Source organism: Trachypithecus francoisi, unplaced genomic scaffold (genome assembly GCF_009764315.1).
Source record: "Trachypithecus francoisi isolate TF-2019V2 unplaced genomic scaffold, Tfra_2.0 Lachesis_group4, whole genome shotgun sequence".
Lineage (NCBI taxonomy): Eukaryota > Metazoa > Chordata > Mammalia > Primates > Cercopithecidae > Trachypithecus > Trachypithecus francoisi.
In genome coordinates this window covers 126,384,717-126,406,955 of record NW_022681469.1, presented here as the reverse complement: position 1 = coordinate 126,406,955, position 22,239 = coordinate 126,384,717, and the positions used below count along the sequence as shown (strand labels likewise).

At 44.9% G+C, this 22,239-nt stretch overlaps 2 protein-coding genes and 2 non-coding genes across 20 annotated transcripts in view; 1 reads left to right on the top strand and 3 right to left on the bottom strand.

Moving 5' to 3' along the window:
- Positions 1 to 22,239, top strand: part of RABGEF1 (RAB guanine nucleotide exchange factor 1) — a 1,203,668-nt gene that overhangs the window by 982,997 nt on the left and 198,432 nt on the right. The gene's annotated exons all lie outside the window — the stretch shown is intronic.
- On the bottom strand, positions 5,678 to 19,081 carry LOC117072922 (T-complex protein 1 subunit zeta-like). Of its 6 annotated transcripts, XR_004433012.1 has the most exons (11): positions 18,828 to 19,081; positions 18,331 to 18,394; positions 16,333 to 16,467; positions 15,051 to 15,224; positions 14,120 to 14,223; positions 12,436 to 12,546; positions 12,018 to 12,177; positions 11,842 to 11,924; positions 10,896 to 10,992; positions 9,856 to 9,992; positions 5,678 to 6,605 (listed from the first exon to the last, which is right to left on the bottom strand). XR_004433012.1 is itself a non-coding variant. In XM_033193403.1 (10 exons), the coding sequence occupies exons 1-10, from the start codon at positions 18,992 to 18,994 to the stop codon at positions 6,573 to 6,575; spliced, it is 1,128 nt and encodes a 375-aa protein (XP_033049294.1). In that variant the 5' UTR covers positions 18,995 to 19,081; the 3' UTR covers positions 5,678 to 6,572. The 6 variants fall into 6 exon arrangements, 3 of the variants coding, with proteins under 3 accessions (XP_033049294.1, XP_033049295.1, XP_033049296.1); XR_004433013.1 differs by lacking the exons at positions 9,856 to 9,992; positions 10,896 to 10,992 and adding an exon at positions 8,140 to 8,242 and having other exon boundaries at positions 5,678 to 6,940; XR_004433014.1 differs by lacking the exons at positions 9,856 to 9,992; positions 10,896 to 10,992 and adding an exon at positions 8,140 to 8,242.
- LOC117073866 lies at positions 9,668 to 9,802 on the bottom strand. The gene has a single exon (XR_004433416.1). It is a non-coding gene; the product is annotated as a small nucleolar RNA SNORA15 (small nucleolar RNA).
- LOC117073874 lies at positions 15,346 to 15,476 on the bottom strand. Its single transcript, XR_004433424.1, has one exon. It is a non-coding gene; the product is annotated as a small nucleolar RNA SNORA22 (small nucleolar RNA).

The window sequence follows — 22,239 nt, the reverse complement described above, 5'->3', positions numbered from 1 at the left end:
ACACCACTGCCAGCCTGGGTGACAGAGCAAGACTCCGTCTCAAAAAAGAAAAAGAGAGAAAAAAAAAAAAAAAGTTAAGTAAGAGGGACCCCAGACCTTAAAAATACAAGTTTAAGAGGGACCCTGACTGAGGGCGGTGGCTCATGCTGGGACATTGGAGGGCGAGGCAGGCGGATCACGAAGTCAAGAGATCTAGACTATCCTGGCCAACATGGTGAAACCCCACCTCTACTGAAAATACAAAAAGTTAGCTGAGGGTGGTAGGTGTGCACCTGTAGTCCCAGCTACTAAGGAAGCTGAGGCAGGAGAATTTTGTGAACCCGGCAGGCGGAGGTTGCAGTGAGCCGAGGTAACGCCACTGCACTCTAGCTTGGGCAACAGAGCAAAACTCCATTGAGGCAAGGTTTCTCACTCTCAGGTCCAAGGGGTTCAATAACCGGGCCCCTAGGGAGGTGTGAGCCCCCTGAAACGATGCTAGGTTTTGTGTGGAGAGCGTGCACGTGTTTCTGGGAAAATGGTCCACAGCTCTTTCTCAGCAGGCTCCACACAAAAACGGTTAGAACTCTTGCTACAGAGCTGTGGGAGCAGCTAGGTGAGGGGCCTGCCAAGGGCACTCTGGGGACTACCTGGGCAGTCTTGAGCCCACCTGGGTAGTCCTGAGCCCACTGTCGCCTAGGCAGGCTGCGCTGCTTGGCATTTGCAGAGCTGAGGGGATGGGGCATGCAGGGACTGTGAAATCGCCCTGAGATGACCCACAGTCCTCAGCTGGGAAGTGAGGGGTGTGTATCCTGCAGCATCCTCCATCCCTAGGGCCATGGGGCCAGGAGAACTGGCCCTTGCAGCAAGTGAAAAGCCTATTATTGACTCCCTCCCTGGCCATGTAGACAGTGAACCAAAGGCACTCATACCAAGTAAATGCCTTGGTCTCTGTGACCGAGGTGGCCAGTAGGCATTCCCAGGTGCAGGGAAGGTCCTGACACCAACATATGCACCTGGTCACCTGAGGAAAGAGAAAGGACTATCCAAGGGGATGGGGCTGAGCTGGGTGTGGAGTGGCCCTTATGGGTCTTGGTGAGCAGGACGGGGAGCAGCATGAGCCAGCCTCAGGGCAGGACAACCAGGAGATGGCCTGGAAAAAGTGCTGGACCCACAAGGCTTCAAGGCTGTCCAGAGAGGGAGGCAGGATAGGCTGGGAAGTCCCGAGGTCTGAAGATTGGCCCTGGCAGGCAGAAACCAGGTAAGATGGGCAGTTACCTGCATCCTGGGGGGCCAGATATATCCTTAGCCCAGAGTAGGCGCCAAGATTTCTGGCTCTGGGTGTGACCTCAGTCTGGGGAAAAGCCCCAACCCCCACCAAGACCACCTGCCCCCCAGAGTACTTCAGATGCTGAGCCCAAGCAGGGGCAGGAAGCTGGACTGATGCCTGTGGTATCCCAACAAAGTCCCTGCTTCCCCCAAGCTATGGGGCTAAAGGGGGATTACAGCCCAAACCCCATATGCTGGCTCTCAAACTAACACTGAGCCCTCAGTGCCCAAAGGGAGATTCAATCAGCACACTTTCCAGATGGAAAAATGACCTCAGAGAAGTGCAAGAGCCTTGCCCAATGCCCCAGACCAGGGCTCTAGGCCCAGAGTGTTCTTTTGTCACTGTGTCCAGAGGGCAGCAGCTACTCTGATGTACCCACCTGAGCCTGGCAACTTTCTCCAACTCTGGAAGCCCAGGAGCATGGCCCGTGTCCACAGATGCACCTGGCATGAGGCGCACCCAGAGGGACAGAGGCAGATGAGTTTCGCTTCCTCCACTGGATTGTGAGGGCCTCCAGGGAGACAAAGATCTGCTTGTGAAGGCAGCGGACAGTGAGCAACCTGGGGTGGTTTAACTCTAGATGGATCTGCAGTGCCTAGATGGGACCTGTCTCAGACACAGCTCAGTTCTGCAGGTCACTTGAGGCATGGAAAGGTCACAGCTACCAAGTGTAGGAGTCTGGATTCAAAGCCAACAGCATAACTCCAAAGTTTCTGCCCTAGCCCCCGGACCACCCACCTCTCGGAGTCACCCTTGCAAGCTCATCAGATGCTCAGGCCAGCAGCACAGCTGGCCAGGGCCAGGGAAACTTGGGGAACCTCAGAGGACCCCTAGGTATTCCAAACTAATCCTGGCACCACTGCCCCTCACCATCCTTCTTCCTGCATTAACCTTACCCCCTACACAGAGCCTGGGCCACTTAACTTGGCATCAAACAGATGCCTCAATAAGTCAGAGTCAGTCTGATCTTCTTAAAAAAAAAAAAAAAGACATAACAGATATACAGTTGCAAGTTAGAATACTAAAGAACATAAACATACAACAACTTAATGAACATATAAATTCAATATATAGCCAATCATTGTAACTATGACATAATAGAATATTAAAATACTATTTTCAAAATGTATACAAGCTTAATGATCTATTTATATCCAAAATATGAATCATCAACATAATTTGCCACTAATATCTCATTCAGTCCCTTCACAGGACACATGATCCACTAGGAGTTAACAGATTAGCAGCTGACAGGCAGTGACACACAGCAAAAACGAAAATGAAGAGATGAAATAGTTTTGAAATAAAGAAAGTTTTAAAGCTAAGAGAAACCATTGAATTACTAAGTCATTGGCACTAATTTTGAGCCAACTAACTAATGTAAGATGAAACAATGTCCTATGCTTTGGTAAATTCAAACCATGTTTAAACAATGTCTATAATGCGACTTTCAAAAAGCTCCTGGCTTTACAAAGGTGAGATTATAATGTAGTAATACATGCTAAAGCATGTGCCCCTGCAGATGAGCATGTTGTAACTTTCATCAGCCACAAAGATAGTAATAAAATAGCATGGGTGAAATGTTGAGCACACGATAGATTTGCACTTCTCTTTCTTCCTCTACACAAACCCTTGCCCCAGCTAGGCGAATTCAGACACTCTACCCTAAAATACATTTAGCACTTTCTACCCATCCTTCTGCTCATGCTGTTTCTCTGCCTCTTCCTCTCCACTTACTGAACTCTTATCAGTTCTTAGTGATTCTCACCATTATATGCTCCAGAAGGGAAGTATATAATACATATATTTTTGACAGTATATCCCTGGCCTCTGCCATAAATGTGCAATGATTATCACCAAATAGTTAAATGAGCACCTTTAGACTTGTTTGAATGCTTAAGAAAAATGATAGAATTAAAAAGGACTGGCCAGGCATGGTGGCTCACGTCTTGGAATCCCAGCACTTTGGGAGGCCGAGGTGGGCAGATCACCTGAGTTGCAAGAGTTAGAGACCAGCTTGGCCAACATGGCGAAAACCCGTCTCTACTAAAAATACAATAATTAGCCAGGCGTCGTATCAGATGCCTGTAATCCCAGGTACTCAGGAGGCTGAGGCAGGAGAATTGCTTGAATTCGGGAGGCGGAGGTTGCAGTGAGCCAAGATCATGCCACTGCATTCCAGCCTGGGTGACAAGAGCAAGACTCCGTCTCAAAAAAAAAAAAAAAAAAAAAAAAAAAATTAGGCATGATGGTGCACACCAGTAATCCCAGCTACTGGGGAGGCTGAGGCAGGAGAATCACTTGAATCTGGGAGGTTGTAGTGAGCCAAGATTGTGCCGCTGCACTCCAGCTTGGGGGACAGAGTAAGACTCTGTCTCAAATAAAAAAATAAAATAGGGTCTTTGCTTCAGCCCCCTTATTCCACAGGAGGAAATCAAGACCCAAAAAAGAAATATGACTTAAAATGCTGGTTAGCAGGAGACAGGACTAGATTCGGGTCTCTTTGCCGTGTTGTTTCCAACAGGCCACACTAACTCAGCTTGATGCACCATTTCACAGTGTCTTTCCAAGAAAGAATGTCTGAGCACTGTTAACTTCTTTCAAGGCAGACTCCTGGTCTTTTGATGTTCCTCAAGATCCTATCTTTGGCTCTCTTATCCTGACACATTCACACTGATTTCATCCTTTTTTTTTTTTTTTCTCTGTTGCCCAAGCTGGAGTGCAGTGGCAAGATCTCGGCTCACTGCAACCTCTGCCTCCCAGGTTGAAGCAACTCTCCTGTCTCAGCCTCCTTAGTAGCTAAGACTACAGGTGCGTGCCACCACGCCCAGCTAATTTTTTGTATTTTTAGTAGAGACGGGGTTTCACCATATTGGCCAGGCTGGTCTTGAACTCCTGACCTCGTAACCCGCCCGCCTCGGCCTCTCAAAATGCTGGGATTACAGGCGTGAGCCACCACGCCCGGCCTATTTTCAGTTTCTTCAACAAATATATCTCAAGGGGAAAAAAATGGATCATCCTGGCGTGGTGTCTCAGCCCGTAATCCCAGCACTTTGGGAAGCTGAGGCAGGGATTGCTTGAGGCCACAGTGAGCTACGATGGTATCACTGCACTCCAGCCTGGGCAACACGGTGAGACCTTGCCCCCTGCCCCACCAAAAAAACAAATAAATGAGTAAGTAGAGAAATAATCAGATTGAATCGGAATTAAGAACATACAATTGCAATGTATGAGATTTTGTCCCTAATTCAGCCAGCAAACGTTAAAAACCCTTTATTAGACGATAGATGAATTTGGACTGGATATATTATTAAGCAGCACTGTCAGTTTAGGTGAGAAACGGTAATTATTTTTTCGTCTAGCTGAAGGTTTAGAATAAAATGGGATACGTCTGGACCCACTTCAAAATGGCTCTAGGAGACAGGGCGAGTATGATTCCGCAGGAGCAGGACTGGCCACAAACTGGCCAGCTCTTTAAGCTGGCCGACAAGTACATGGGGGCGGGGGTCATTCCTTGTTACATTCTCCTCTTTCCTTTTTTTTTGCGATGAAGTCTCGCTCTGTCTCCCAGGCTGGAGTGCAATAGCACAATCTCGGCTCACTACAACCTCCACCCCCTGGCTTCAAGCGATTCTCCTGTCTCAGCCTCCTGAGTAGCTGGAATTACAGGCCTGTGCCACCATGCCCGGCTAATTTTTTGTATTTTTGTGGAGATGGGGTTTCACCATGTTGGCCATGCTGGTCTCCAACTCCTGACCTCAAGTGATCCACCCGCCTTGGCCTCTCATTCCTTTTTATAGGTTTGAAAGATTCCAGAGCAAGTTGAAAGCACAAGGCGGTGAGGCACCACGTGCACTGAAAGCGACCTCCCCAGCCGGCTGCTGCAGGTGCATCCCGGAAGCGGGCAGAGGGGCCTCAGGCTCAATCCCACCAAGGGGACCCCATCCCCTTTCCCAGCGCCCCCGATGACCAGCGGTTCAATGACCTAGCTTGAGCCATGCACCAACCAGGAGCGACAGCAAGGACAGCAGCGGTGATGAACAACCCATGCTGGCATCAGGACTGGCGCACCATGCCGCGCACACCCATGGCCCTACTGCTCATCCGCCCTCAGGCACCAGGGTGGCAGTCGCCCCCTGCACACATGCGCATGCTGCTCCACCACCCGCCCTTCACCCAACAATTCAGCAGGGGGAAACTGACAGAGGCGAGGGGTAGGACTGGCCACACCACCTGCAGGGCCACCCACAGAATTAAGGGAAAGCACGTTGAGGGTCCCTAGAGGCCCCTTCACTACTTTTTAAACCTTTGGACAGTTTACACTACCTTTAAAATGGCATTTGTGCATCATACCATTGCAAGACCACAAAGGAAGTTTCAACTTAACATTTATTGCACACTCACTTCAGGCCACCGCTGAGCCCCCAAAACACACAGCCTAGTAACATCAACATCACCTTCAAGGACTGCAGAGATAGACTAACAACTATATGAATAATATTGTGGAAACGTAGTTATTTGGGTAAGAAAAATAGGACGCTAGAGGCTTTGGGATGAATATCTTGCATAAGCAAAAGTTCAGAAACTTGAAAATACAGTTAGCCTACAAATCTCAATTTAACCCCGTAACTGTAGCCTTTAGTCACCACACCTTCCAGCTCTCTCAACTCCCTTGCCTCTAGTTTACTCCTCTTCCCATTTCCTACAACTCAACTTTGTGGGGGGAGCATTTTAGCAAGGCTATTTCGAAAGCATGAAAAGTCCAACTGATCCAATGAATTTACTCAGAAATTTACACTAACAGGGATGCTCTCAAAATTTTAAATTACTTAAGCTTTATATTAGCATATTTTAAAACCAAATGCTTAATAGGGTTAATATGTTGAATAATTTAACATACATCCACATAAAATTCAACTATTAAAATCTGCTTTTCAAGAAATATTTAATGTAGGTAATATATGCTTATCTAATGTGGAATTTTATGTCACTGCTGCTAAAGCAAAACATCCTGTTCACTGGGTGAAATACTTCAGTGCAATTTTTAAAAAAATACTGTAATTATAATCTCAGAACTTCCGAATTTCAACAGATGCCAGTGTTCTCTTCTTTTCTCATATGGGAAAATTCCTTTGAAACTCATCTGAAGCGTGGACAAAAACTCCACAGCTGTATTCCTCAGGATCACTTTGCAGAATCTTCAAGACTCAGAGAGGAAGCTTCAATTCAACCTTTTAGAGAAGGCATTCCAGCTCACATGATCTCATCAACCAAGAGAATGTTGGTGGCAATCACAGCGCTGAAAGGGGGACAAAAATTAGATGGCTCAAATGATTAAAAGCCCTGATTCGACTCAACTTCCCACTTCCAACTAAGCTGCACACATTATATCCAATTAAATTTCCCCCTTCCCCTCTACACATCAGAGGGTTAGTTCGGTTTCCATACTTTCAGCTGATTACATTGTTCATGGGGGAAAAGGAGCAACTAAACAGGACACACCAAATGAAAAGAGTATGATGATTCTCTAACAGTTTTGTTTTCAGTTTCCCAAACTTACCGGAGTGGATGAAGCTGTTTCTTTACACAATCGTTATCCCGTAATGCCTACTTCTGCTGCTACCACTGGCTCACCTAGAAGGCAACCAAACCTTAAAATAAGGTCAGTCAATAAGAACCAACAATATTGTGTGATTGTGTGTGGCTTTGCTTATCACTGATGACTCATCTCCGCCAGTATTAACTATGAGAATTCAAAGCTTCTCTGTTAGCCCAGTTTTCTACTCTGAACCATGAACCCTGTCCACAATATTCGAGGAGTGTCTGACTTCTACTTAGAAGACCTGAACATCCCTCTCTTCTGGATACATTTCTGTTTACCCATAGTAAAGTATAGTACTGCGACTATAATCTGGCTAAAATGGACTGATCATTTCCCTCATTCCAGAAACCTTTTTTATTAAATAATAATGTTGACAACAATAGGTCTTGCACATACTGCATGGATGTACCTGTTATCTGTCTTCTACTTTGTACTTAATTTGTGTTGTTTTGTTACAGGGGACTAAGATCAGGGCTGTCACCATTTCATTAGATTTCTAGATCCCCTCTTCTGGCACTATTTGCTATCTTTAGCTGTTTTTCACCCATGAATATAATCACCCAATCTATTTTCTTATCATAGTACTTGATTAAAACTGAGTAAGGTGGCCAGGCACAGTGGCTCACACCTGTAATCCCAGCACTTTGGGAAGCCGAGGCCGGCAGATCATGAAGTCAGGAGATCGAGACCATTCTGGCTAACACGGTGAAACCCCGTCTCAACTAAAATACAAAAAATTAGCCGGGTGTGGTGGCAGGCGCCTGTAGTCCCAGCTACTTGGGAGGCTAAGGCAGGAGAATGGCATGAACCCGGAAGGTGGCACTTGCAAGTGAGCCGAGATCGCGCCACTGCACTCCAGCCTGGGGGACACAGCAAGACTCTGTCTCAAAAAGAAAAAAACAAAAAACAGACAAAAAAAAAAAACCCACTGAGTAAGGCAAATGCAATATGAAAATCCTTCAACAGTAATCTGAACCATCTACCACCACTCAACATCTCCAACAAAATTATCCCAAAATTACTCAGTCTACTCTCTTATTATATCTAATCATTCCTTTTTTTATTAATATCCTATTTTATCCCATTTTTAGAACCTAGAGTTCCCTAATAGTACTGGTGTCAAATTCCAAAGCAAAATATTTTTTTCTGGTCCCCGTTTTTAATCTTTCCCGGCTTCAACTCTCATGTATTACATGTAGTTTTCCCTCTACAAAAAGTTGCATTCTCTTACCTGTGTTCAGGTTCACACCCACAAGCTAAACTGATTCTGAATGTTCTGCTATAATTTTAACTAATGTTTCCTGAAGGTCAGAACCAGAATTCTGAGCAAGAACCTAAAGTAAACAAATTTAATTCTTGAGAAAACAGGAAGTAAGAATTGATAGTTTAAAAAAAAAAAAAAAAAAAGACACGGCTGGGCACGGTGGTTCACGCCCGTAATCCTAGCACTTTGGGAGGCCCAGGTGGGTGGATCGTAAGGTCAAGAGATTGAGACTGTGCTGGCCAAATGGTGAACCCCGTCTCTACTAAAAATACAAAAATTAGCTGGGCATTGTGGCACGTACCTGTAGTCCCAGCTAGTCGGGAGGCTGAGGCAGGAGAATTGCTTGAACCCGGGAGGTGGAGGTTGCCATGAGCCGAGATCACGCCACTGCACTCCAGTGTGGGCGACAGAGTGAGACTCTGTCTCAAAAAAAAAAAAAAAAGTGCAAAAGAAATTTCAGCTGGATGCAGTGGCTCACGCCTGTAATCCCAGCACTTTGGGAGGCCAAGGCAGGTGGATCACCTGAGGCCAGGATAGCCAACATGGTGAAACCCTATCTCTACTAAAAATACAAAAAAAAAACCTAGCCGGGTGTGGTGGCAGGTGTCTAGAATTACAGCTACTACGGAGGCTGAGGTTGCAGTGGGCCGAGATCACACCACTGCGCTCCAGCCTGGACAACAAAAGCAAAACTCACAAAGTTCTCAAAAAACAACAAAAGAAACACAAAAATCTATTGCATGAAGATAGAACATTTATGTTCCCTTCAGAGAATAACCAGACACAAGTTACTGATCAACTCTCTCATCTACCCCAAAGCAAGCAGCAATACACCAATCATAAACTATACTTCAAAATTAGTATATAATAGAAAACAATGATATCAGTTTAACTAAAACCAAAACAAAAAGCAAGTTTGTACTCAAGTATAACCCCTAATACTGCAAATATTAAACTACAGGTTCTCTCTTGCCATCTGAAACGTCAGCTATTCAGGCCTCCCAGAGAAACCAAATACATCTGGATCATGAGGGATACCTGTTCTAGAGTCAGAAAGAAAACTGATCAAACTTGCTTATCCAAAATCCACATTATCAATAAAGCCTACATTATCAAAAAGGTTTGATGAGCTGAATCTTCTGGAAGACTGACTGTTTAAGGCATGTACACCTTGGGAATAATGAGCAACGCATCAGCAAATGCTTGGACTCCAAGCTGTGCCCTGCCCTTAACACTGAGCTTATATTTAATCACACAGCTTGTTGGATGGGGCAAAAAAAATACTAAGAAAACTGTAGAACTAATTTTATGAATAACAAAATATACATATGAAAGCCATTACTTTCTTACAAATTCACTATGACCACATCAATTTAAGTGCTGCATTTGAAAGCCACAATACAAGCGACTAACATATCAAATAGGAGAATGGCTCAACCAGAATGGCTTCACTAGCCACTGGCAGCTCTTTCAACAGATCAGTATTAGTTCATTTATTTGTATTCACCTTTAATAATGATACGCTATGAAAAACCTTAGCATACCATCAGTCATTCTAAAGGGAAGACTGCTTTTGCATGGTGTCTGGCTGTGTAAACTACTGATAAAAGAACACAGTATTCAGCCATGCTTTTCAGACCAGCAAAACAATATAATAGAATTGAAATATGGTGAGGACCTTACCATCATCAATAGCAATTTTGACAGCCCTCAAGCCATCCCTTACTGCATCTTTGATCTAAGTGTGGGCTTATTTGGTCCTTTGATCAATAATGTGACAGAATGAGGGTTGTTAACACTTCTCAATAAAGGTGAACTCCCTATATGTAGAAGAAACATGATTGTGCAAAGAGTGAAGAGACAAGAGGAAATTACAGAGAATGACAAGCAACATATTAATAAGGAACAAACTTGATCACATTAAACCAAATTATCTCTTTTTGAAAAATCACATATAAATGTGATTTCCCCCATCAATGGTTTCCCATTACTACACATAAACCTTCAAAATGTATATAAACAAAAATCTGATCCTAAATTTCAATTAATTTTTCTGCTAAAGACTTCCTGAGCCGGGCGCGGTGGCTCAAGCCTGTAATCCCAGCACTTTGGGAGGCTGAGACGGGCGGATCACGAGGTCAGGAGATCGAGACCATCCTGGTTAACATGGTGAAACCCCGTCTCTACTAAAAATACAAAAAATTAGCTGGGCGAGGTGGCGGGTGCCTGTGGTCCCAGCTACTCTGGAGGCTGAGGCAGGAGAATGGTGTGAACCCGGGAGGCGGAGGTTGCAGTGAGCTGAGATCTGGCCACTGCACTCCAGCTTGGGTGATAGAGCAAGACTCCGTCTCAAAAAAAAAAAGACTTCCTGAACAGGCATAGTGGCTCATGTCTGTAATCTCAGCACGTTGGGAGGCTGAGGGTGAAGGACGGCCTGAGCCCAGGAGTTTAAGACCTGCCTGGGCAACACAATACGACCCTGTTTACTACAAAAATTACAAAAAAAAATTAGCCATGCATGGTAGCACATGTCTGTGGTCCCATTTGCTCAGGGGTCTGAAGCAGGAGGAACACTTGAGCCCAGAAGATGAGGCTGCAGTGAGCTGTGATCACACCACTGCACTCCAGCCCGGGCAGGAGTGACACCCTATCTCAAACAAACAAAATAAAAATAATTCATGAGCTAAAAAGTTCTACTGCCTTCAAGAAGAAAATACGCTTACCAATGTATACTCATATACAAGTCCTGCATGTCCCAAGCAGTCAGGACTGAGGTCGTCAAAAGAATTCAGGGCCACCCCACCCCAAGCAAGAGTCAGCCTGAAATAGCATTTTAAGGGAGGTGGATAAGCAATGTTACCACTGAAGTTCAAAGAGAAGACAAGTAATTTTTAGGAAGGAATTTTTCAGAATTACACACAAAATTACATTTTAAAATGTACTTTAACCTAAGCCTTTTAATTTGCCATCAACCAGCTGAAAACTAGTCTTTTAACCCTCCATTTAAACCACTCTCCCCAAGTCAGCAAATGAAATCTAAAAGTAGACAAGAGCTCTTTGTTGGCCAGGCATGGTGGCTCACACCTGTAATCCTGGCACTTTGGGAGGTTGAGGTGGGTGGATCACTTGAGGCCAGGAGTTTGAGACCAGCGTAGCCAACATGGCAAAACCCCATCTCTACTAAAAAAGCAAAACAAAACAATTCAGCGGGCATGGGGGCAGACACCCGTAATCCCAGCTACTTGGGAGGCTGACGCACGAGAATCCTAGAACTCAAGAAGCAGAAGTTGCAGTGAACCAAGATCATACCACTGCACAACAGAGCAAGACTGTCTCAAAAATAATATTTTTAAAAAAACCTTTATTGTGGTGAGCTCTTTGGGAGGAGGTATACTGACTTCAGAGACAAAAAGTAAAATAATGTTTACAAGGGGCAAGAGGGAGGGAGAAATGGGGAGGAACTATTTAATGGGTATACAGTTTCAGTTTGTGATGATGAAAAAAATTCTAGAGATATACACTGCTGATGGGTGCAAAATAATGTAAATATAGTTAATGCCAATTAATTATACAGTTGAAAAACCCAAAAATAAAGTATAAAGAAATAATCCCAATTCATTTGCAAAATAAGTAAAAGTCAAATTACTTGGATAAATCTGCTACTCATACCTCTCCATATTTCTCCTTTTAGCTCTGCGCAGAGCAACTATGCCTTCTTTTGAAAGAGCATCTAAGGAAAAGGGGTCAATTCCCTATAACAAAAATAAAAATTAATTTCAACATCTTCCACCTTAAAAGCAAAAAGGATGATACATACTATTTATACATTGGGTTTTCATTCTCACCTTTTGATTAATAACAACAAATCCTTTATCTGAATCACCACAGACTTTCCTTTTCAGTTCTATTATTTTTTTAACTTTATCTTCAATGAATTTTCTTTCAGCTTTTACGAGTTTTTCTCTCTCTTCTGCACTTTTGTAAAAAAAGCCAGAACTCACTTCTCTATTAAGGAAAAAAAAAGGTTACAGAAAGCAAGGAAACATTAAGAAAGTAGCTTCTGACACTGGTTTAGTCCTAAGATTTAACAGTTCACTGAGCTCCAATCCTGTCCCTTATACATCTTCAGAGACTATTTCCTGTAAGTCCCTCACACCAATTTGAGCATTATTGTCCTTACAGTGGGAAACAAAGTTTCACAAAAAATAACTCCCCTAAAATACGAAGCTCCTTGATTTCACTGTTAAGGGGCTATAAACTTACGTTTTTTCATACTCTAATGATACGTTACAAGTGAGGACATAGGCATCCTCCACCCTTTTCTTCATATCAGGATGCCGTGCTCCGTGGTCCAAAACAAGCCCTCTGATTAAGCTGTTCAAACACACACAAAATTACGGTTATTGATTTTCACATGGGTGTATAATATGTTAAACACTGAACTAAGAAGGTATTGATATTTCATGCAGTCACACTTCTTTTTTTTTGAGACGGAGTCTCGCTCTGTCGCCCAGGCTGGAGGGTAGTGGTGTCGTCTCGGCTCACTGCAAGCTCCACCTCCTGGGTTCACACCATTCTCCTGCCTCAGCCTCCTGAGTAGCTGGGACTACAGGTGCCCACCACCATGTCCAGCTAATATTTTTTGTATTTTTAGTAGAGATGGGGTTTCACTGTGTTAGCCAGGATGGTTTCGATCTCCTGACCTTGTGATCTGCCTGCCTCGGTCTCCCAAAGTGCTGGAATTACAGGCATGAGCCACCGCGTCCAGCCTATTTCTTGAATTACTTAAAGATCCTATGCTGTACAGCAAAGTCTGCAGAGATAGTCTCACTAGTAGGCTGTCAAACTGTGATGACGTCCTTTAAAAACATGTTTTCTGCCAAGCGCCTGTAATCCCAGCACTTAGGGAGGCAGAAGTGAGAGGACACCTTAATCCGGGAATTTAAAACCAGCCCGGGCAACATAGGGAGACTCCATTCTCCACAAAAAAAAAAAAAAAAGAAAAACACATTTTCTAAGTCTTTGAAAAAATTTTTTAAATTCCTCTGCTGCTTCTCATTATGCTTTGTACCTAGCAATTCAATAATGCCAAATGATTGATGTTGTTCACTTTTCAGAACAATTCTAACCATAAATATAACGTCACATTCACCTTATTTCAGGAGAAAATATTACTAAAAGTAAAAACAATATTCATCTAGCAATTTATCCAACTTACATCTTCAGGTAAATATACATTTTATACCCAAAGATATTTTAAAAATTGCCAACGATCTCATGCCTGTAATCCCAGCACTCTAGGAGGCCGAGGCGGGTGAATCACGAGGTCAGGAGATTAAGACCATCTTGGCTAACATGATGAAAACCCTTCTCTACTAAAAATACAAAAAAAATTAGCCAGGCGTGGTGGTGGGCACCTGTAGTCCCAGCTACTCAGGAAGCTGGAGCAGAATGACGTGAACCCGGAAGGTAGAGCTTGCAGTTGAGCAGAGATTGTGCCACTGCACTCCAGCCTGGGCCACAAGAGTGAGACTCGGTCTCAGGGGAAAAAAAAAAAAAAAAGCCAACCATATATTGTACAAAGCACCCCTAAATTTCTAAACACAGTTTATTTTTTATTTTTTTGGGATGGAGTTTCGCTGTTGTCACTCAGGCTGGAGTGCAATGGTGTGGTCTCAGCTCACTGCGACCTCCACCTCCCAGGGTCAAGCGATTCTGCTGCATCAACCTCCCGAGTAGCTGGGATTACAGGCGCGTGCCACCACGCCCGGTATGCCCAGCTAATTTTTGTAATTTTAATAGAAACGGGGTTTCCCCATGTTGGCCAGGTTGGTCTGGAACTCCTGACCTCAGGTGATTTGCCCGCTACGGCCTCCCAAAGTGCTGGGATTACAGGCGTAAGACCCCACGCCCGATCATTAGTATTTCACAGTATTCTACCACCTACCTTGTATCAGTTTCAGATTTATGTTTCATCTCCATGATCTCAATCATGAAGAGATCAATAGGTTCATCTTGTTTTTTAATGGCCAAAATGGAGTCCACTACAGCCTGCAATTGGAGGAGCATAACCATTAAGTAAATTCAATTTACAGCAGCAGAAACATGTTGCTTTTCCGAAAGCTAAAGTAGACAGTTTCATTTTACAATTATACACTGATTTAAGTCTTTTTCTATGAGCGAACAGAATGTATTATATGTAAACAGCAACAACTGAAGTAATTTACATTTCTGAAATCTCAATCTGTAATTCCCAAACATTAACATTAATTAACGTTAACATTCCTCTTGTTTTATTAAAAATACTGGCAACTTGGAAGCTTTTTTTTTTTTTTTTTGAGGCGGAGTCTCGCTCTGTCACCCAGGCTGGAGTGCAGTGGCCGGATCTCAGCTCACTGCAAGCTCCGCCTCCTGGGTTCATGCCCTTCTCCTGCCTCAGCCTCCCGAGTAGCTGGGACTACAGGCGCCCGCCACCTCGCCCGGCTAGTTTTTTTGTATTTTTAGTAGAGACGGGGTTTCACCGTGTTAGCCAGGATGGTCTTGATCTCCTGACCTTGTGATCCGCCCATCTTGGCCTCCCAAAGTGCTGGGATTACAGGCTTGAGCCACCGCGCCCGGCCAACTTGGAAGCTTTCTAATAACAAAATCTCCACTTTATAAATCTTTTAATGAAAGCTTCAATTTTACTTTTATAACCCGTTACGTATACTATTATTTGAATTTCCTCATTTTAAAGACACAAATTAGGTATCATTGCCCCAAAAACGAACCTATACAGCACTTTGTAATTGAAATTGGGAATTATATTCATGTTTCTACTATCAGAGATTTTCTATATAGGTGTACTATACCAGACACAGACAACATTTAATACATACCTCTGTTAAGACATCTGCAAGTTCAGCATGAACTTTAGTACGAAGAGATGTTCTGGCCACATCTATAAGTGTTTCCCTGTCCATCTCTCTGCTTACTTTGACTTCTTCCAAAAACTGAAGGGCCTTTTCTTTTGCAGCTTCAAATCCTTCAGTGATTATTCTGGGATGAAGGCCCTACAATAAACACACATTAACACTTGCATCTTCAAGTAGGTGCAACCACAGTTCATGACAAAGTTCAGTTAATTCCTGAAGGGGTATTCTGGATCATCGTACCTTTGAACACGAGGTAATATAATGTGCTGGCTTTCTGAATACATTTAAAAGGATAAATATTCCTTTCAATGCAGAGGAGAACAGGTAATGCTCTAACACAGGGTCAAAGCCAAGGAAACTATAAAGCACACTTGGGTATTCACTGTGCAAACCACTCTGAATCATTTCAAAACCGACACTGTGTCCCAACCAACAACTCACAGATGGTAACACTATTCTATCTTTTCTTTTTTTTTTTTTTTTTTGGAGACGGAGTTTCACACTTGTTGCCCAGGCTGGAGGCAATGGCACGATCCCAACTCACCACATCCTCCGCCTCCTGGGTTCAAGCGATTGTCCTACTTCAGCCTCCCAAGTAGCTGGGATTACAGGCATGGGCCACCATGCCCAGCTAATTTTTGTATTTTTAGTAGAGATGGGGTTTCTCCATGTTGGTCAGACTGGTCTCGAACTCTCGACCTCAGGTGATCCGCCCACCTCGGCTGGGATTACGGGTGTGAGCGACCACGCTTGGCCTATTCTATCTTTTCTATAGATAATCTCAAACTAATTCACATCATTTACTAATAAAAATAAAGACTGCTCTCTTTTTCCAGGAAATTCTGACAACAGATTCATACTCACTGAGGTTTGTTTTAACCTTGGAACTAGTCAGGGCTTAAAAAAGTGGAATTTATCCAAATATAAGCTTTTGGATGCTTTTTTCCTAACAAATATTCCTAGTCCTAAACATTCCACTTTTAGATCTAAATTATTAATCTACACTAAGGACAGATACAAATCACATAGGCAATGCAACTTCATTACAAAATTATTTTCAGGCCAAGAAAGGTTCCATAACCTGTCCAAGGTCACAATTTGTTTTAGATCAGGACAAAGACCCAGATTTAAGCCCCCTAGTTCTACCGTATGGCCTCAGCTATTAACAGCACATCAATTTGTATAAATAAGTATCAGACACTTCCTATATACAATAAAATATTACAGAAACAAGAGTTGTGCATACTTCAGAAATGTAGAGATCCGCCTGTTTCAGTAGTTCTCCAATGATTAGGACATTGGAAGTTGTACCATCACCAGTTATATCATCCTGGGCTGTTGCTACCTTTGCTATTAAAGAAGCTGTTGGATGTTGAATTTGCTGAAAGTAGAAAAAGAATGAATCACTTAAAACAACATGAAGCAGTCTAAATATACCCCAAACAAAATGTAGGAAGGGCCTCTTTAAGTGCTATCTACTTGAAAAAGCTACTCAAGTGTTTGGCTACAAATTACTTCGATTAGGTATCACGCACATGCAATTATGATTGAAACGTTTTCATGTGTAACTTATTTCCCAGGTTATCTCTACTCTACAGATGAGGAAGCTTGAGGCTAAAAGTTAAGTCAAAATGACAGAGCTACCAGTTAACAGTAAAACATAATTTTACATACTTGCCTCTTTATGGCAAGTGTATGGCTCTAGTGAGAATAAGTCAGGTATCTCCTAAAGGGCACACACATCATAATTATTTTTGTAGGTTTGTAATTTTTTCAAAGAAAACTGAAAGACTTCTGGAGATTGGAGAGAAGTTCCAGTGGGAGGAGACTTCTGAGGTGGTAGGAACAATTTATTTCTTAGCTACAGCAGTGGTTGTGTGTGTCCATTTTATAATTATTTCTTAAATTGTAAATGTTCAATGTGCTTCTCTCTACTTACGCTGTATTTCTCACACACTAAAACCCAAATAATTTTTTGTTTTGTTTTGGAGACAGTGTCTGTCACCTACGTTGGAGTGCAGTGGCACAAACTCGGCTCAATGAAACCTCAGCCTCCCAGGTTCAAGCAATCGATTCTCCTGGCTCCGCCTCTGGAGTAGCTGAGACAACAGGCGTGCAGGACCACGTCCAGCTAATTTTTGTATTTTTCGTAGAGACAGAGTTTTACCATGTTGGCCAGGCTGGTCGTGAAATCCTGGCCTCAAATGAGCCCTCAGCCTTCCAAAGTGCTGGGATTACAAGCATGAGCCACCACACCCAGCCCCCAAACAATTCTGACGTCAAGTTTAACTGTAGCTCCAGTTTTCCAACACGGGCCACTATTGAGCCCACTAAAAACAAAACTATACCTCCTAGGTTAGCAAGTCTTTGCTAAACGTATTTCATCTGGATGTTGATGGCATGGTATACTACTAGCAAAACCCTAATTATTATTCTGTACTCAAACCAGCAGGAAATCATTTCCTTTTCTGGTATTTGAACTGCGAAGTTTTGGGAATTTAGGGATGAGTAAAACACATACTCCCATCAATAATCTCATATTCTCCATCCCTAAGACTTGCAAAGAGACAGATTTCAATCCCCTCCACTTGGAGATGAGACATTAACAGAGAAATTGCTGTTTTAAAAAGAGAAAAACCGGCTCCGTGCGGTGGCTCACGCCTAGTAATCCCAGCACTTTCGGCGGCTGATGCGGGCGGATCACCTGAAGTCAGGAGTTCAAGACCAGCCTGGCCAACACGGTGAAATCCTCTCTCCACTAAAAATACAAAAAATTAGCTGGGTATGGTGGCACGTGCCTGTAATCCCAGCTACTTGGGAGGCTGAGACAGGAGAATCGCTTGAACCTGGGAGGTGGAGGTTGCAGTGAGCCAAGATTGTGCCACCGAGCAACACAGCAACACTTCATCTAATAAAAACTAAAAAAAAAAAAAAAAAAAAAGAAGAAAAATCATTCTCATGCATTTTGCCCAAGTGATTGTGTCAACCTCTCTTAATTTTTCAAATTTTATAATAATTAACTTTAATATACAATTACAGTCCTTTAGCCCAGACTGTGAATAGCAAAAAAGCAGGGATTCAAAGGCAGAGCTGTCAGACTCCAGGCACTGTGAGTACTATTACTGGTTACATGCCACTTCTAAATGTTCTCCTACCTTGAAAACGGACACTGCAAATCTTTCTACAAAGCAAACAATCTACGGAAAATCAAGACCATTCTGACCTAGAGCAGAGCACCTCTCACCATTTCGTGAAGCAGTACATTGCCGTCTTTAGTAAGTTTGATGTCTCCAGCGCCAGAAACGAGCCTGTTTAAGGGACAGAAATGAATCAGACTGTGACTTTTTCAACGATAACTAAAAGTCCCATTAGAAAACGAGATCTTCCCAGATCTTAGGGAGCCAGGGATATGGGACTAGTTATCTACCGCAGGCTGGAGGGCAGGTGTAGTGCCCACCCCATCCCCGCAGAGATTGTGCAGAGTCCTCAGGGTGCCTGGAAGTCCCAAAGGGCGGGGAACGCCGCGCACTAGAGCCGCTTTTTTCTCCCCGGAGACGGCATCGACGCTGGAAGAAATGGCCGGGACGGTGGGGCTTAGCAGAGAACAGGCCGACCCCGAAGGACGCGGAGAAGGGCGGCTGCGGAACTCCGAGGCGGCGGGCTCCAGCCCGCGGTCCCGGGCCAGCCAGGTGCGTGGCGGCGCGCGGTGCCCACCCGTCCCTCCCTTCAGCCCCGCCTCACATCTTGATGGTGCCTTTGGGCCCCAGGTTGGTACTCAGCACGTCCTGCAGACCCCGCGCCGCGCTGACGTTGACCGCCAGCGTTGCCTGCGCTCGGGCCACCTCGGCCTTGGGGTTCAGGATCTTCGCCGCCGCCACAGCTGCTCCAGAGGAGAAAAAGAAAGCCATGCGGCGCGCGGAGAGCTCAGAGCCGGCGCGCCGTGGCCGGGAGGCACTATGCGGTTCTTCCGGAAAAGTCGGCGCGCCCGGCCCGCCCCTAGCGTGCCCGCGCGCCGCCGCCATTGAGCCACAGGTCGTCTGGCGCCCGTCCATTGGTCTATGGCTGCATGGCGCCTACGGTCCCACCCCTCGCGCGGCGGCCGTGGCGTCATCGCGCACGGGAGGAGCCTGTTCCCTGCCGACCGTGCTCCTTGGTTCAGGTGTCGCAACTCAGTGGGGCCCAGCTTTGTGGACCCGGAGCCCAGGACGCAGTCGGTGCTTGTGCTCCGGGGGGGCAGGGCGTAGGGTGGGCCTCCTCCCGCCTCTACTCTCGCGGTTTGCCCCTCAGTCTCCTTTCTTTGCTGCTTTTATGCCTTTTTTTTTTTTTTTTTTGAGACGGAGTCTCGCTCTGTCGCCCAGGCTGGAGTGCAGTGGCGCGATCTCGGCTCACTACAAGCTCCGCCCCCCGGGTTCACCCTTTTATGTCTTTCATTGGAGCTTTCTGGACCCTGTGCTTGACGGTGCTGCAGGTGCCGTGGGAACACACAAGCTAGTCTGAGAAGCACCCTCCCCCAGGATCATGCGGTGCCGTAAGGACTAGCGAAGATGAAGATAGAATGCAAGGTAGAAAGTGCTGGATGCCTTTAGAAAGCTGCAGGACTGGTGCAATGGGAGTTGAATCGTAAGAACTTGTCTGTCCATAGGACTCAGGATGCTGCTGAGGCCCTGGGCTTCCATGGTAGATTTGAAAACTCACCGTTGTAGAGTCATGGTGTCCAGCCTTTGAGAGGACTCCCTTTTAAGGTAAATTTCCAAAGAGCTACACAATTGTTTCCAGTATCCAGTGCCCGCCAAATACCAGGGATTCAGTAACACGTGATATTTTACTTTATTTATTTTCTTTTTGTAGACATAGGGTCTCACCATGTTGCCCAGGGTGGTCTCAAACTTCAGAGTTCAAGTGATCCTCCCGCCTCCGCCTTCCAAAGTGTTGGGATTATAGGCGTGAGCTGCCGCACCCGGCTGGTATTTTATTTTTAATAAATAATGGGAATTGTTCTGAATTCAAAAGGCACCAAAGGGCATGTGGTGGAAATCAAATCTTCCTCCCACCTCTAGTTCAACACTAGAGGCAAAGTTACCCCCTGGATACTCTATGAATTTTTGGAATGCTTTCTGAATTTATAAACTTACGTATGAATATAATCATTTCCTCACACAAACAGCAATTCATAATACACACTGTAGGGTGTGTTATACTTTAAGTGTCTTGGAGATTGTGCCATATCAAGACTAATGGGAAGTCCTCGGTAACAGCTGCGTGACGTTCTTTGTAAGAATGACACAACTAGGGGCCAGGGCTCAGTGGCTCATGCCTGTAATCCCGGCACTTTGGGAGGCTGAGGCGGAGGCATCACTTGTGCCTGAGAGTTCAAGATCAGTCGAGGCAGCATAGCGAGACTCCATCTCTACAAAATATACAAAAATTAGCCGGGCGTGGTGCTGCACGTCTGTGGTCCCAGCTACTTGGGAGGCTGAGGTGCGAGGATCGCTGGAATCTGGGAGGCGGAGGTTGCAGTCAGCTATGATCTTGCCACTGCACTTCAGCCTGAGCGACAGAGCTGACCCTGTCTCAAAAAGAATGACACAACTAACCGGTCACCTACTGACTAATGTTTAAGTTGTTCCCAATCTGCTATTCAGGCTGCAGTGAATATCTGGATATATGATGCTTTTAGGTGGGTTTGTGTATTTGAGAATCACAAAAACATCTATATATATGACTAGTAGCACTGCACAATAGAAGATTAGTTATTAGTTCCATAGGCATTACATGGTGTGCATTCAGATTTATTATAACTGCTGTTAAAAATGTTATGAGGAGGCCAGACATGGTGGTGAATGCTTGTAATCCCAACACTTTGGGAGGCCGAGGCGGGCGGATCACTTGAGGTCAGGAGTTCAAGACCATCCAGGCCAACATGGTGAAACCCCGTCTCTGTAACAATACAAACATTAGCCTAGCCTGGTGGTGTGCATCTGTGATCCAAACTACTAGGGAGGCTGAGGCATGAGGATTGCTTGAACTCAGGAAGCAGAAGTTGCAGTGAGCCAAGATCATGCCACTGCACTCCAGCCTGAGTGACAGAGCCAGACTCTGTCTCAAAAAAAAAAAAAAAAAAAGGCCAGCCAGGCACAGTGGCTCACACCTGTAATTCCAGTACTTCGTGAGGCCGGGTGGGCAGATCACTTGAGGTCAGGAGTTCAAGACCAACCTTGCCAACATGGTGAAACCCCATCGCTACCAAAAATGTAAAAAGTTAGCTGGAGGATGGGCGCGGTGGCTCAAGCCTGTAATCCCAGCACTTTGGGAGGCCAAGATGGGCGGATCACGAGGTCAGGAGATCGAGACCATCCTGGCTAACACGGTGAAACCCCGTCTCTACTAAGAAATACAAAAAACTAGCCGGGCGAGGTGGCGGGCGCCTGTAGTCCCAGCTACTCGGGAGGCTGAGGCAGGAGAATGGCATAAACCTGGGAGGCGGAGCCTGCAGTGAGCTGAGATCCGGCCACTGCACTCCAGCCTGGGCGACAGAGCGAGACTCTGTCTCAAAAAAAAAAAAAAAAAAAAAAAAGCTGGGTGTGGTGGCACACGCCTGTAATCCCAGCTATTTAGGAGGCTGAGGAAGGAGAACCATTTGAATTCTGGAGATGGAAGTTGCAGTGAGCCAAGATCGTGTCACTGCACTCCAGCCTGGGCAACAGAGCGAGACTCCTCAAAAAAAAAAAAAAAAAAAAAAAAGGCCAGGCACAGTGATTCATGCCTGTAATCCCAGCACTTTGGGAGGCTGAGGTGGGCGGATCACGAGGTCAGGAGTTCGAGACCGGCCTGACCAACGTGGTGAAACCCGTCTCTACTAAAAATACAAAAAACAAATTAACTGGGCATGGTGGCAGGCGCCTGTAGTCCCAGCTACTCGGGAGGCTGAGGTAAGAGAATGGCATGAATCCAGGAGGTGGAGCTTGCAGTGAGCCGAGATGGTGCCACTGTACTCCAGCCTGGGCGACAGAGTGAGACTCTGTCTCAAAAACACACAAACAAAAAAAACCTAGAGGATGGGTTAATGGGTGCAGCAAACCACCATGGCATATGTATATCTATGTAACAAAACTGCACATTCTGCACATGTTTCCCTGAATTTAAAGCAAAAAAA